Source organism: Hylaeus anthracinus, unplaced genomic scaffold, assembly GCF_026225885.1.
Source record: "Hylaeus anthracinus isolate JK02 unplaced genomic scaffold, UHH_iyHylAnth1.0_haploid 11982, whole genome shotgun sequence".
Taxonomy (NCBI): domain Eukaryota; kingdom Metazoa; phylum Arthropoda; class Insecta; order Hymenoptera; family Colletidae; genus Hylaeus; species Hylaeus anthracinus.
The window spans coordinates 12,112,285-12,128,311 of record NW_026534330.1 but is presented as its reverse complement, the minus strand read 5'-3'; the positions used below and the strand labels follow the sequence as shown (position 1 = coordinate 12,128,311).

Sequence of the window (16,027 nt, the reverse complement as noted above, 5' to 3'; positions counted from 1 at the left end):
ACATTTTTTATTTGAATGCGTGAAGCTATTCTGCGTGGGTACATGGAATGAACCTATAAACTATACTGGAATGTACCAGTAATAATTTATACCTGGATATATGAAATAATTTCTTTCCAAGTATACACAAAACATTCATCTGGATAAGTGAAACATTTCTTACCCATATGCACGAAACAATTGTATATGAATGCATGGAATAAACCATATCTACCAGTTCTCATTCAGAGTAACGAATGTTTCACTTATTTTGTATTTCATCTAAAATTCATAACAGTATTTCGAAATATTTTTTATTTTCAAATTCAACTTGATCTATTTCGTGCCTACCATATCATATTAGGTTGTCCAGAAAGTTCGTGTCAGTTTTTAAGAAAACTTCAAAGTATATTTATTGAATTATGTAAGTACCATTTTGTTCCACAACCTTTCCACCTTTTAAGGGATGTACACATGTTACTTGTTTTCAACCATTACAATATATTCAAACCTGTACCACCCACCAAAAATCGGTACGAACTTTCCAGGCAAACCAATAAATATAATCCTTAACTTTCATACTTTAGTACATATTGGGTTGTCCGGAAAGTCCATGTCGATTTTTGGTAGGTGATACAGGTCTGAATATATCGAAGTGGTTGAAAACAAATAACATACATACATCCCTTAAAAGGTGGAAAGGTTATGAAACAAAATGGCACCTATGTAACTCAATAAATATACAGGGTGAGTCTTATAACGTGACGACCTCAAATAAATCGTAAGGTATTTGTTGTACGACAAAATGTTTCAAACAAAAGTTGCATGGTATCTAGGGGGACATAGAGTGCTGTAATCTGTTTTTCATTACCTTACTTTTTTATTGAGATGTTAGGGTTACCTTCAGTTCTTTAAATGGAATGTCTAATATTTTTTTTCGAATTCGGATAAATCATGAAATTTTGCGTAAAAAAGTATTACATGAACTGGGACTTCAAATGAAAAATTACTGAGACATTTATAAAAGAAGTTTATGGGCAATAGCTGCTAAGGTTGAAGTACGACATCCTTCATTACTCACAACTTTGTGATACCTTTTACGTTTCTGTACATTAAAATTGCCATGTTCTTTGAGTCTTCGATTAAGCCTTAAGAAGGTAGAATGCGATGGCTGATTTCGATCAGGATACTTAGCTTGGTACAAGATCTTAGCTCTTATAGCATTTTCTTCAAATCGCACCATAAACAATTATCATATCGTTATTTCACTGTTACTGAACATCGTATCGTTATTTCACTGTTACTGAGTAATAAAAACATAGCACCTTTCTCAATACGTCTTTAACGCTTACCAAGATACTAAATAGCCATTTCGTGTTGATGATTATTAATATTTAACAGGGAACTTGTTTACAGACATGACCTACCGACGCGAATAAAGTCGTGTTAAGAATCACGTTGACTAAGCGTATTTCCTAATAGAAGATTATTAATTTAAAAATATCTCAGTAATTTTTCATTTGAAGTCCCACTTCATGTAATACTTTTTTACGCAAAATTTGATGATTTATCCGAATTCGAAAAAAAATATTAGACATTCCATTTAAACAACTGAAGGTGACTCTAATATCTCAATAAAAAAATGAGGTAATAGAAAACAGATTACATCACTGTATGTCCTGTATGTCCCTAGATACCATGCAACTTTTGTTTGAAACATTTTGTCGTACAACAAATACCTTACGATTTATTTTAGGTCGTCACGTTATAAGACTCACCCTGTATAATTGAAACTATGTCTATTTCTACTTTACCACGTTTATTCTTTGCTCCATGGTTCCTGCTATAGTTACTAAATTACCTTTCTATCAATGAGAAAGTTCCAAATGTTTATAAAACACTGAATTTTTAAGCTCGTAACGGAGGAATCGTTAAAGGGTTGAACAAGATGGGCGGAGCAAACAGACGAGCAACAGTGCGGGGGTGGTAGTCAAGCACTGTGGTGGGGAGATGACTATTCGGTGACCTTGATGGCCAGAATTCTCTGCTTCGAGACAATTACCGGTCATCGTTGAACGATACAGACATGCGATTAGAACTGGACGACAGAGCCAACTTCACGGCTCATCGGTTTCCTTTCTCGTTTCCATTTTTTTGTCACGCTTGCGACCCTTGGACCCAGGAGTCTGCTCCATTGAAACCTTGTCTCCTGTAGTTTATTCAATTAAAATATACCATTACTATACGTACATGGTGGCTCAAAGTGAACAGACGAATATTAAATATACTCAATTTTGTTTTCAAAGTCGTAGACACAGTTTGGTTCTTTCAGAAACAAAATTTTTTAAATGAAGAACAATTGACATACGTAACAAAAATAACGTTTGTGTGTGTTCTTTATTTTACAACCGATGGAGGTTTTTTTTTTATTAAACATGCCTCTGAATATCAGGCGACAGAGCCTCGACCATCGTCGACAACATTGAACTCCACACTTCGATACGAGTATTGATTTCCCCCGCAACACCTGAGACAAACAAAAATGAGCCTGTTCTATTTAAATCCGTGTAAATAAAAGAGTCCTTCGATAATTAGCGTAATTTAATTTTATTACATTTGACGTACGTGTAAAAATTGAAAAAAGTAAATTTTATACAATAAGGTGACGAATTGAATTCACTTTCAGCCTCAGAAATTGATTTACTTGTTAACTAGACCACTTGCAAAAGAATAGTACATTTCTCACACATTTACATTTTCAACTTGCAAAATTGCTTCACTCTAATGACATTACACTCACAGTAAATATAGATTTTATTATTGTTTAATATTATATGAATGACATTTTTATAAAATTACCAAAAGCACTCTACAACTTTTATCTGTACCTTTAATATCGCTTAATGTTCCCAAGCCCTTTCTTCGAATCGAAGGGAATTATTACTAACACCACGAAAGCCTAATCGCTCACCAGTATTTTTTCAGTAATCATAGCATCTGACGTTTACTAGCAAATGAATTGCCTCCTTTGTTATCGTGTCCCAAGCGTTCGCATCGCTGAAAAATTTCGTAATCATGCAAATGTGCATAAGTTGATGACTCTCGTTTCTAGTAAAAAAAAAAATAATAAAAGGCGTCGATGTCGTAGTTGGTGTTATGAATGCATCTCAAAGTTTGTATCAGTGTGACTCTGGACTCTGAAAGTGTTTCTTGGTCAACTTGGATCAGCTGCCTGATTAGGTGAATCGTTCCTGCGTCAATTATTATTTTTTTCTAGAGTGTCTTTCTAAAGAAATGGAAGACCAGTTCGCAACTATGAACAGCTTCGAAGAAGCTACTACTGTGATATTTAGGGTAAACTCCATCCTGGCGCTACGGAACTTCGAGTATCCCTCGAACAAAATGAAATTTCTATCCACTTTATTGTATTGCATTCTGGTTGCGTGTCTTTGTGTTACGTCGATGTTTTACTATGATAAGATGAACTTGCAAAAAATATCCAACATCGTGGAATCTGCGATATACATTTCTCTGGGAATCATCTTTTATTTTGGCTACTTGTCCACGATAATCTTGGGGTTGTACTACTCGAAGGTGAGATACAAGAGTACAATAACGACGGTGCTATGCAAGTACGCTACTTTGAATAGTGATCAATCGATCACCCTTGTAACTGAACATTGAAGTAAAGTGATCAATGTTTTATACAATCAAATTTCCTATTATTGATGCAAATTAAAGGGTTTTAATGTAAACCAGAAGAAAAGGTCGACTATTCTGTTAGTTGGTGTTGTCATTCTATACTGGATTGTTTGTCCTTTTTTTTAGGACACATTGGCGCTCAGGGAGAGGATCGCCAAAGTGGACGAGAGCTTCAGGAGACTAGGCTCTCCCGTTCGTTCGCGTCATTTATATCACCGTGTATTAATTGTAGGACTCGTTTGTTCCTTAAACTTTATCATAATATTAAGCTTATATACGCAGCTATTGTTGCAATTGCATAGAAATCTGACCCATGTATTTTTATTCGCTGCTTACGTGTATGCAAGGTGCATTCCCATGGTCGTCCTGTGCGACTTCTTGACATATGTAAAGTACGTTGCTGAAATAATAGTATAGTTCTCAATCTATTGCTCTTCTTCCTTTTGTTATCACTTGGTATGTCGTAGTTGGCTGGAGTTGAGATTCAAGCAGATCAACCATTTCCTGGGAACGTTACTCGTGGATGCTCCATCGGCAAAGAAAGAATCGAAGAAGCGCTCTCTTAAAGCTACGAAGAGTCCAAGTTACAAATTTGTAAAAAGTTTCAATTTATACGCGTCCGACTTCCACTTTCAACGGACAAGACTATTTCCTTTGAACGAAACTCCGAAACACGAATCACAGATTGCGAGAAAAGTTCATTTACTGCGCCAAGTAAGGTAAAATTTAACTCGAACAATCCGAAACGGTCAGAACTTGAATCCGTGTCCTGTGTAAATGAAGCGGAGAGTTAGTTCTAGTCTAGAATACTTTTATTTTTGCAGATTCGTGCACCTGAAGGTGTACAGCATAGTCAAAGCGACGAACAAAATATTCGACACTCAGATAACGATACTGTCCATCATCATTTTGATGCATCTCACCACGACTTCCTATTTCTATTTCTACAGCGTTTATAAATCGATTCATGTCGACGTGGAAACTAAAAGTGTGCTCCGCGTATATGTTTGTCATTTGTTAAGTAGTACAGTGCAAATAATCCTGGCATGCTACAACTGCGAACGTACTGACAAAGAGGTGAGAACCTTTGACTGCGACCGTTCAGTATTTATCCTACATTTACTTTATTAAAATAACAATATAATTAATCGATTCTCTCGTTTAATTCAATATTCTCAATTTTAACAAACGAAAATATGAATCCATTTTATTCCCTTCACAGGCAAACAAGATAAGGAAAATAGTTCACGAGTACTCTGCGCACGATTTCAACGCTGAAGTGAAAGATGAAGTAAAAGAAAGTAATTACTAACGTATAAAACGGTAAATTAAAAATCTTTATGTTCGTAGATACTCCAATTATCTTTGCAAATATCGCTCAGCCAGTTTGGAAGCTCACAGTCCAATTTCTTTCGCCTGAACTACGTCTTCATCAGAGGGGTTAGCTTCTATTTTATTGTAAAATACTAAGCATCCCACATTTTCCATTGAATTCTACCATTTTTTTATAACTAAACGTGCTCGATCGTTGCAGTGTATAAGCTTCGTGATGACATTCTTGATCATTATAATGCAGTGGGATCCATCCTTAGAATAGATCTCGATCGAAAACTGTCAAAACTTCATTAGCAACGAATTAATCCATACTCGAGGTTCGATCTTTCCGTAACGCTGAATTTCTAATGCAAATGCAATTGTTTCGAAAGCTATAAACAATCCTGTTGCACGCATTTTCTCGATAATCATCATCACAAGGCAAATCTAAGTACGTAGATTGCCTTTTTATCGTTATCGTGATCATGCAAAACCTACACACGGTGTTGTTGGCTATTATTATTCCTGTTGCAACAAAGTAACCAGAGGCAACGACGTGGTTTCATAAATCTTTGTTTCTCGAGGAGGATTAAATACGCAAAGTGGGGCGACTTGGATCCATCTGCTCGAGTGTCCTTAATATTATCAGTGCCGTCAAGCTTCACGGTGGCTCGATTAATAAAATAATAAAATATTCGTTAAATAAAAGAAAGGCTAACTGCAGGTGTTATCAAGTTGACATTGGGCGACGTTCCTGCCATAATCGACCATATTCGCGTAGATCAATTAAAATAGTTAAGCCCGTGGAACCTGGAGTAATTAGGTAAATTACCTTCTTCATCGTGAAAAGGAAAAAAGTTGAATACTGGTCAGTCAATGAGGAAGAAGAGCTTCGAGGAGGCCACCGCGATGGTCACTGCTGCGAATTTCATCGTGGCGCTACGAAATCCCGTGCATTCCACAAACAAAAAGAAATTTCTATTCACCTGGATGTACGATGTCTTAATTCTATTCGGTATTACCAGCAGTATGCTGTACTTGGATTTCTGGATCTTGCAGAAGATGCCAAAGAATCTGGAACGCGAATCGTACAAATTTATGATTTTCATTTTCGCTGTGGGCCATGTGTACACGATAGTATTGGGGTTGAACTACTCACAGGTGAGTGAGAAATATTTAAAAGAAATTTCAAAGAAATGTTTAAATATCCCCTCGAGAATTCTCCAAATTTCCAGTAAATCGAGGTTCATCTCGAATACGTTACGAACAAATGATTATACAAAGTATAGAGCAGTGACGCTTTGAAATTAAGAGTAGTAGAGTAGAACCTCCGTTACGCGAATTAATTTGGGTACAAGTTACAATTATAAAAGGCAAGAGAGTTCGTTGTTTCATTTCCTTTTCCTTGTAGGACATCCTGGCGCTCAGGGAGAGGATGGCCAAAATGGACGATAGTCTAGGAAAACTTGGATCGACAGCTAATTACAACGCTTTGTTTTATCGTGGACTAATCATTGGGATCATGTATGCTGTTTATACGTACATAACCTGCCGAATATATTTGAAGTGGCTGTTGCAGGAGAAGATGTCAAGACCACTTATCTTTTTTGCTAGCGTCGACTACGTTATAACAGAGCATATTTCCACAATACTTATATATGACTTTGTTACATACGTATAGTATGTAGAGAATCTGTTCTCTGAAATAGAGAAATTGTTCTCAAACATATACATAAGAGCTTAGAGTCGATATTTTGTAGTTGGCTAGAAATGAAGTTCAAGCAGACGAACGATCTTATGAAAACGTTCTTCGTGGGTGGCTGCCAAAGGAAGACAAAAGGACTCGATGAATACACGTTTGAACCTGAAAGAAATAGCCGACATCGGAGCTCGAGACGCGTAACTACGTACACGTCAGAGTTTTATTTCAGAAGAACGCGCATTTTTCCTATAAGCGCTGATTCAAATACAAACGACGAACAACAGACAGCGAAGAAATTGCATTTGTTGCAGAAAATGAGGTAAATATTTTCCTTGGATTTGAATGTTTCTTTCCAGTCAAAGAATGCATTTTATTTTTCAAGATTTTTGCATCTGCAGCTGTGCAACATCGCCAAGATGGTGAATAGAGTATTCGACAAGCAATTGATGATGCAGACCACCGTTGTCTTGACGACCATCACACTGCTTCTATATTTCGGTTACAATCAATTCAGTGTGTCTGCTGGCTTACTGGCGAATTTGCAGTCATTATTATTACAGGGATTAGAATTCTTGTGTCATTCAGCGAAAATTGTTTTCGCGAGCTACAGCTGCGAGCAAGCCGCAAAACAGGTCAGTACTTCTGATTATTTCTCTGCACTTTGTAAACAAGCAATTCTATACTGGTTTCAGGCAAACAAGATAAAAGAAATCATCCATGCGTTCTCTGAGCTGGTATTTGATCCTGAAATGAAAGATGAGGTAAATAAAAAAAAAATACATGTCGAATTGAGTAACCTCCTCTTTCTCGAAGTCGGTTAAAAATACTGAAGATACTGTAATCATTTATTAGACGACCTATTCAGAATCAGTTAATGCATCAATCAACGTTTTTTTGGCGCTGTTGGTTCGTTTGTAGACATCATCTTCCAACTATCTGGAAAGAGTTAATAAAATTTCACCATTGTATCTAAGAAGTTACACTTTTATATCTAACGACCTTATTACAAATTCGAAGCCATAAGCTCGCTATGGCTATACAAGGAAACAAAGTTCCTTGAATTTTTTAAATTTATTTATTTAATATCGCATCAGCTTTTTAGCCATTAGCAACCACATTGCAATATATTCTTATATTTTGTGTCTTATTACATTGTATTTCACATACATCACTTGGTTTTCTTCTGTCTAACAATTTTAAACTACCTAAGACTAATTACATACTAAATATCTTTAATTATTTTGATTTTCTCAAGATAAGTTATTATTCCTTTTACATGTTTTCTTTCATTTAAACATTGTTTCCCTTCGATTTCTTTCTGTACAATCTTAGAAATTAAATACGCGAAGATGGAAATAGAAGGAAACAAAGTTCCTTCAATCTCCGCGTCTGTCACTGCCAAGCAATTGTTGAAAATTTCCCCTTTTTAGAGGGGAAAGTGAAGCTAAAATAAAATCGCGAACACGAGGCGACCGTGTAGACAGGCTTACTGGGTCAGTCCAGTTTCCACTTGGCGAGTCTTTAGCAAGAAAGTCGACAAGAACGCTCCCTTGCGTCGAGAGCCTATGACTCCCTCAACAAGTACGTCTTACAGGAGAGAGTATACAGGAGAGAGTAGCGACCGATATTTGTCTTTCGCGATTAATGTCTCTAGCGAATACTTATTCTGAACTGTAATTGTTATTAATATTTAATGTATGACTAAATGTTATCGCATGCATTATAAATGTTTAATTATTTCGGAGTTATTATAAAATTCAAGAATCTGATCATTTCTTTCTGCGTAGATCCTCCAATTTTCTTTGCAGACATCTCTCAGTCAAATTGGAAAATCAAAGTCCAGTTTCTTTCGACTGAATTACGTTTTCTTGCGAACGGTTAGTGGACTTTCGTGATAAAGGTGAACGCGGAACATTACTTGTTCATTATTTTTACTAACTTTTGCAATCGTTACAGTGCATGAGCGTCGTGACGACGTACGTGATCATCATGGTACAACTGGGTCCAGCTTTTGATTCAGAGGAACCAGACATCATTGGAAATAAAACCTTGCATCCTCGATCATCGCCTTATCTGTAACTTTAACTCAATTTCACACGTGTTAGTAAAAGTGATCGAACAAGTAATAGTTGTTAATTACGTGTTTTACTGTGTGATACCAGTCTGCTATTTGGTTTACCTTTTACAACTCTGCAATCTATTGTAATAATCAGTGCTCATGTATCAAAATCAAACACTGCATTTAATATTTCAGGAAAATATAGAATTTTACATGTGTCTGTTACATTTATTTCTATTCTCCTCAAGGTCTACTGACGATTACAGTGTAGTATTCAGAGATGAATAAAAATACACACCGTTATTTAGATAGAAATATACATGACTGCATGAAAGAAACACATTTAAAGTAATTTTGGAATATTAAAAATTTACATTTCAGCATCATAAAAAGCACACCATTTCTACCACGCAATACATTTATATCCATAAATGCAATTCCAGGCCTTATTCACGTATCGAATTTGGCATGTCATATTAATGACATTATTATCAAAGTATCCAACCGCAACCGCGCAGCTTTCGCGTGCGCCATTAATATCAACCAATGATCTCGAGCACTTACCTAAAGCGATCGCAATTTCAAATGTGTACGATTAAATGAACAGTCACTCATATTCTCCCAACAACCATAATCATTAGTCAAGTCAAATGAATTGTTATCTAATCGTTTCTCAAGTCGTAGACATCGCTGAAAACTTCACAATCATGCAAATGCGTGATGACCTCGGTCCTAGTGCCAGGAAAATACCAAACCCAACAGTAACACGATTAATTCCATAAATCTATTTAAAATTATAAAATTGGCCAAGGGTAGTTTGCAATAGAAATAGCCAAAGTGATTCGTCTCCTAATTGCTTCGAGTAATCAGTTTCTGTGATCCCAGAAGAAGGTAACGTCCATTTTAATCGATTGAAAGGACTCGGTCATCGAAATATTAATATAAATATTCATTGTGGATAGACAACAAGAAGAATCACGCCAGCTAACGATGACAAAGAGCTTCGAGGATGCTACAGCTATTATAAACACGTTAAGTATGTTCCTGGGGATGAGATATTTCGAGGATCCTGCAAACAAAACGAGATTCCTATTCACGTGGATCTACGACATCCTAATTCTAATCTTCAACGTTATGTACACGCTACACTTCGCTGCGCGCCACACCAGCATTCTATCAAACAGCGAGGCACAATTATCGTACATAATCGTGATACTCGTTTCCGTTTGGTGTTACGTGTGTACGTTGATCTTGGGTTGGCGTCACTCGAAGGTAAATGCTGAAATTTTCATAGGGATTCCCCCCAGGAATGGTCAGTAGAGTATGAAGTCGTGTGAAGTTATACCGGTTTAAACAGGGAAGTTGTTAAGTTTAATCATCCCTCGACTACATCGTCTTCTTTCGTTTTTATTTCAGAATGTACTTGCAGTCAGAGAGAAGATCGCTAAAGTGGACGAAAGTTTGAGGAACCTGGGATCGGCGACTGATTATCGTCATTTATTTCAATGTGTGATTACGGCTCTGTCGTTTGCTTTGTTGTGCGCTAGCCTATACCTTGTATTACTTTTCAAGTGGTTGTTGTTACAGAAGATAGAACTTTTTAGTTATTTCATCTCCGTTTGTATCGTTTACCAAGGGAACGTCAGTGCCATCATCATTTATGACTTCGTAACGTATGTCTAGTACGTAATTAAATATGCTATCGTATTTGATAGCTGCGTGGATCGACATAAACCTAGACGATACTTCTCAGTTGGCTGGAGATGAAGTACAAACAGACGAATGAACTCGTGAAAGCATTCTTCGTGGATGGTCATGAAATTAAGACGGACGTACTGAAGGAGTACGCGATTAAACCAACGAGAAACCATCGTCGGCAGGCTCTTAACAACGTCAAGGTGTACATGTCTGAATATTGTTTTCGGCGCACGCGAGTGTTCCCGCTAAATGAGGATCCTAGTTTGGAGCACGAATCGCAGGCGGCGAGAAAAGTGCGTATGCTGGGAACTATTAGGTAAATTTCTCTTGTAATCATTTCCAATTCAGTTTAAACGATTCGAAACTTGAAATTGTTCAAGTCGAACTGAACGTTTTGTTAATTATCGTACTTCAAGCCTGCGTCATCTCAACGCAGAGTGACGTACGATTGAAACTAATGTAAATTATGAATGATAACTAAAGCTCCAACTACTTCCGTCTTGATTAATTGATACAGATTAAAACAGGATAAAATTATCACGATTTTTCCCAGATGCCTGCATAGGGAGCTGAGTCTAATCGTGAAAATGGTGAACAAAATATTCAACACACAATTGGCGTTACAGACCACCATGACTATGGTGTTCTACACCATAACATTGTACAATACTTACATTGGTATCATTTCCTCGCCTACGGATGTGCCGAAAACTGCAGTAAAAGCCGTTGTGAATTTTATAGAGTTGTTTAATAAGGCTGGAATCATCGCTTTAGCGTGCTACAGTTGCGAATATACCATGAAAGAGGTGAGAAACTTTGTTTCTCATACCCTTATTTGCATGTTTATGTGGAATAGAATATTCAAACGGTCGAGTTTTATGTGCGAGGCAATTATTTCTGTTTTCAGGCGAACAAAATGAGAGATATCATCTACGCGTTGTCTGTGGAGGGGTCAGACACCGAATTGAAAGACGAGGTAGGAAGAAGAAGATCCTGAAGATCCTACTAGGCTCAGTTTTTAGAAAATATAATGTATTCTGTCCGTAGATCCTCCAGTTTTCCTTACAATTATCGCTCACCCATTTCGGAAGGTCGAACTTTTTTCAACTAAATTACACCGCCCTACGAACGGTTAGATGACGCATATATTAAGTTGTCCTAAAAGTTTCTTTCGTTTCAATAATAATTTCGTACACTACTGAGGTGTACGCGATCCATTTTGCTCGATTACTGTTATAACATCAACTTCTCAGAGATATGGTCCATTATATAAACCTTAAAGGTCTAAATATTATAAAATGTCTATTTATGTAAACACTGCCACACAGAACAGCTGAATCTCTGTCGCGAAAGAAACTTTTAAGACAACCTAATAAACTATTACGATAATATAAAATATTTCAATTTAATCAAATGTTCCTGAAACGCTTCTAATCGTTGCAGTCGGGAAGTTTCGTGATAACCTACCTGTTTATTTTGATACAATACAAACCAGCCTTCGAATTGAGCGAATCAGCCCTAGCACAGAACGAGACGAATTCAGACTTCAGCTTTATGTAACGTTGAATTCGTTCTACGAAACAGTAACTCGTTTATCATTGAATTCAATAATTTGGTCGTTTTCTGCTTGGATAACTGCTTTATTCAATAAATGTGTGAAGCTTGACATAACGATATATTAATGGCGTTGTTATCAAACGACCCAGAAGCGACGTAAAGTCTCGCGCCGTTAGCGTCAATTAATGATCCAATGCACTTTTCTAATGAACCGTCATTCGCAATTTCTTAATAATCTTAATCATCGGACAGATCGATGCAAATGGATTCCATACCACACATACCTTTTGCAAGCGTACGCGTCGCTGAATATTTTGCAATGTTCTTGTTTTTAGTGCTAGAGAGGAACTGAAAGCGACAATATCGCGATCGGTTTTCATAAATCGACTTAAAATCGGTGTGATTGCAAAGTTTTTTTTTTTTTATAGAGACAGTCTCTCACCTGTCTCGAGCAGTGTGCTTTTGTAATACCTAATTTCAGGGATAATCTTTTTAATTTTGATTGCGTTTCGTTAAATTTATACGGTTAGCAATACGATAAGTACGAGAAAATTGAAAGGAACAGTAAATATACGTTGAAAACTAACGCCTACATGCGCTGAATAATTTTAAGAAGGATACTGTATCAAAGACAAATTTCAAAGACGTTTGATAAAAAAAACCTTGTTTGATAGAAACCAATGTTATAAATATAATTGAAATTATGAATATAAAGAGCTTCAAGGAAGCCACGATGTTCGTAATGAAAACGAATTCCATTCTGGGGCTGCGGAATTTCGAGGACCCTTGGAACGGAAAAAGATTTCTGTTTAAATGGTTGTACAACGTGCTAGTTCTATGTTACATTTCCGTCACTAATATAATAACCGACACGTGGACGATTTCGATGATACACGATCTTGTAGAACGTATGACGTACGTACTTACAGCGGTCAGTTTCAATTTTACTTACTTTGTCGTGGTGCTATCGAGCTGGTACCACTCGAAGGTGAGCAATAAAAATTTCAGCGAAATTAACAAGAATTTATTCAACACAAATTAACTAAAAATGTATTTTATTATGCGTCTTTTAGGAGATATTAGTAGTAATGGAGAGGATCGCCACCGTAGACAAGAATTTGAAGAAACTAGGATCGTCCCTTCATTATAACGACTTATTTTACCGTGTCCTAATCGTTTGGACTATTTCTACCTTTCATTCAATTGTACTTTGCATATTATACTGGAAGTGGACGATGAGTAATAATGTGGTACCCACGGGTGTTTTTTCCATACTTACCTATGCGTACAGTGGATGGTTAGGATTAATCATGCTTTATGACTTCTTAACATATGTGTAGTACGTATTTGAAATAGTCACTCTCCTTGGTACCTCTCGCTTAAGTAAATCCACTTTCGAATCCGTTTCATCTATTACCCATTCTGATACTGTTTAGTTGGCTGGAGTTAAGGTTCAAAAATACAAACGCTCTCCTGAAGTCTCTCCTCGTGGATGGAAATAACATTAACACGGGAAGATTGAAGAAGATCGCGATTAAGCCTCCGTCAAACCGCCATCGTCGATTTCCTAGCAATTTCGATATATACATGGCTGAGTTTTGTTACAAACGAACGCAAGCTTTCCCTTCAGCTAGGGTTCCGAATTTGGAGCATGTGTCGCAGGCGAGTAGAGTGGATTTCTTTCGACAAATTAGGTAAATCACTCCTCGATATATACCCAGTTAAAAATCATCAAGTGCCGTCCCATAAAATTGGCGAGAAATGTTATTCTTATGGTGCAATACTTTTATTTTTCGAGGCTTGTGCACCTGCAACTGTGCAGCATCGCGAAAATGGTGAACAGACTGTTCGACATGCAATTAATGATGCTTTTCACTGTTATTCTGATATACTTGACCATGGTTCTGTACTTCGCATACAATGAAATCGATATGCGGTCTTTTAACTTCGCGAAAACCTTCAAGAGGGTATTTGTACATTTTGTGGAGGTGGTGGGTAATATATGGAAAATATCTTTGACGTGTTACAGGTGCGAATGTACTGGGAGTGAAGTAAGTATCTTTGACTTTTGTTCGTTTACACCCTCGGTCAGAAGTATGTGGATACTAAATATCTAATAAAAGTCACGAATCTATGAATATCAATTATATCATTTATCTTTCGATATGTTTATGTTGTATCAGCGAATATATTAGGTAGCCCGAAAAGTAATGTCGTTTCTTTTACATTAAATTCAAACTTTCCAATAAATTTTTATCTTGAATTCATTATATAATCGCCCTCATTGTCAACAGCCTTACGTCATCTAGTGTGCAAATTTTCAATGGCAGAAAAATCAATGAGCTGATAAATGATAAACAAGTATTTAAGATGGCAAAAATGACATTACTTTCCAGTCCACCTAATATTTTATTAATAGTTTTTTGCTAACATCACATTAGTAATAATAACAAGCTTTAGAGATAACTAGATAATGTTAAAATATCTTTTTACCAAACTTGAATACTATTAATTTCTTCATTGTATCCGAAGCAATATTATCTCATTTTGAGCTTTTCTATCTAAACGATCCCATAGTCCCACTATTAAAATTGAACATGGTATTTAATATTATTAAAAGTTGTTAAATACACATCCAATATAGAATTTGGCAACAAAAGTTGTATAGTAATAATTTACGGTGTATATTAATTATTCATTGGAAGTAGTACGTGTCCACATATTTATGAGCGAGGGTGTAAGTGTGGAACAAGAACTGTTCAACTTATCCCCGTTCTATCTTTTCAGGCAAACAAGATAAAAGAAATCATACACATGTTCTCGATGCAAGAATTCGACGAGGAAATGAAGGACGAGGTAAGAAGAAAATCAAGTCTTAATCAGGTTTCAATTCTTAGTAGAATCTCAAGATTGTTCACTCCATAGATCCTCCAGTTTTCCATGCAAGTGTCCCTCAGTCAGATCGGGAAATCGAAGTCCACTTTCTTCCGTTTGAACAACGTCTTCCTTCGAAGTGTTGGTTAACCTCGAATATTACTTTCTAATGTAACAATTGCGCCGATTATTACAAAGATATTTTAATATTTATTACAGTGCGTAAGCTTCGTGGTTACGTACACCATCATCATAATGCAAATGAGTCCATCGTTTAACTCGGGAGACTCGATATTGTTCGGGAACGAGACTGACTATGATCCTGACTCAACCTTTCTGTGATACTTCGATTTTATATGAAACAGTCGAGGGATTTAACGGTGGCCTGATACGGTGCATGATCGAGAAACCTGTGCAATATTTCTAGATCACTTGTCCGCAAACGAAAATATATGAATTTGCAAATTTTTATTACATTTATTTCTGCAGTACGGAAAATATAATCGCATTAGGAAATTATACAAAAGCATCTCTAACACCTTGTGTTTTATTTTCCATGCGATATGATACCAGTATCGTTTTCGATGCTCCTGCAATAATCATACTGTAGCCATTAAATGCTCCCACGCCGAGTTTAATGTTTCAGAGAAATATAATATATGATCGTATCAGTTACGTTTATTTCTGTTTTCCTCAAAGTCCGAGTAGTATTATGTCCTTCACGCCTGATAAAAGAAGATATCAATTCGCTTCATCAGTAAATTACTCGAGAGCATCCCTCTGAGGAATTGCTGACACCGCGGAAGGAAACGAAGGTCGCGGAAAATATTGATCTTTGTATACGTACTAATCGACGATGTTTTCAAGTTGTTATCAGTCTATTCAGTGTTACTTGGAAATAATAACAGGGTCACAGTAATACCTGGCGAATTTAAATAACGCGAGAGTCGTATCGGTAAACTTTAACTGTTTGTGGCTATGTAACGAAGCTCCTGAACATTGGTAAAATTCTTTTTGAAAACGGTCCCACATTTTTGTTTATGTACAGTTTTATTATCTTCGACGTTAGGGTGCATTAATTTGATACAATTAAAATACTACGCGTGTACTACAGTTCTGCTATAATGTCATTACGATATAGC

At 36.5% G+C, this 16,027-nt stretch overlaps 1 protein-coding gene across 1 annotated transcript; it reads left to right on the top strand.

The window, feature by feature from the left end:
- The first annotated feature begins 5,612 nt into the window (after positions 1-5,612).
- LOC128886288 (uncharacterized) lies at positions 5,613-15,227 on the top strand. Its single transcript, XM_054140996.1, has 18 exons — positions 5,613-6,156; positions 6,407-6,675; positions 6,756-7,016; positions 7,080-7,458; positions 8,485-8,574; positions 8,654-8,772; positions 9,719-9,996; positions 10,114-10,438; positions 10,510-10,770; positions 11,008-11,260; positions 11,362-11,430; positions 11,502-11,585; positions 11,898-12,010; positions 13,448-13,705; positions 13,810-14,062; positions 14,799-14,867; positions 14,937-15,026; positions 15,105-15,227. Exons 1-18 carry the CDS (start codon positions 5,872-5,874, stop codon positions 15,225-15,227), a joined length of 3,579 nt encoding a protein of 1,192 aa, XP_053996971.1. The 5' UTR covers positions 5,613-5,871.
- The last annotated feature ends 800 nt before the right edge of the window (positions 15,228-16,027 follow it).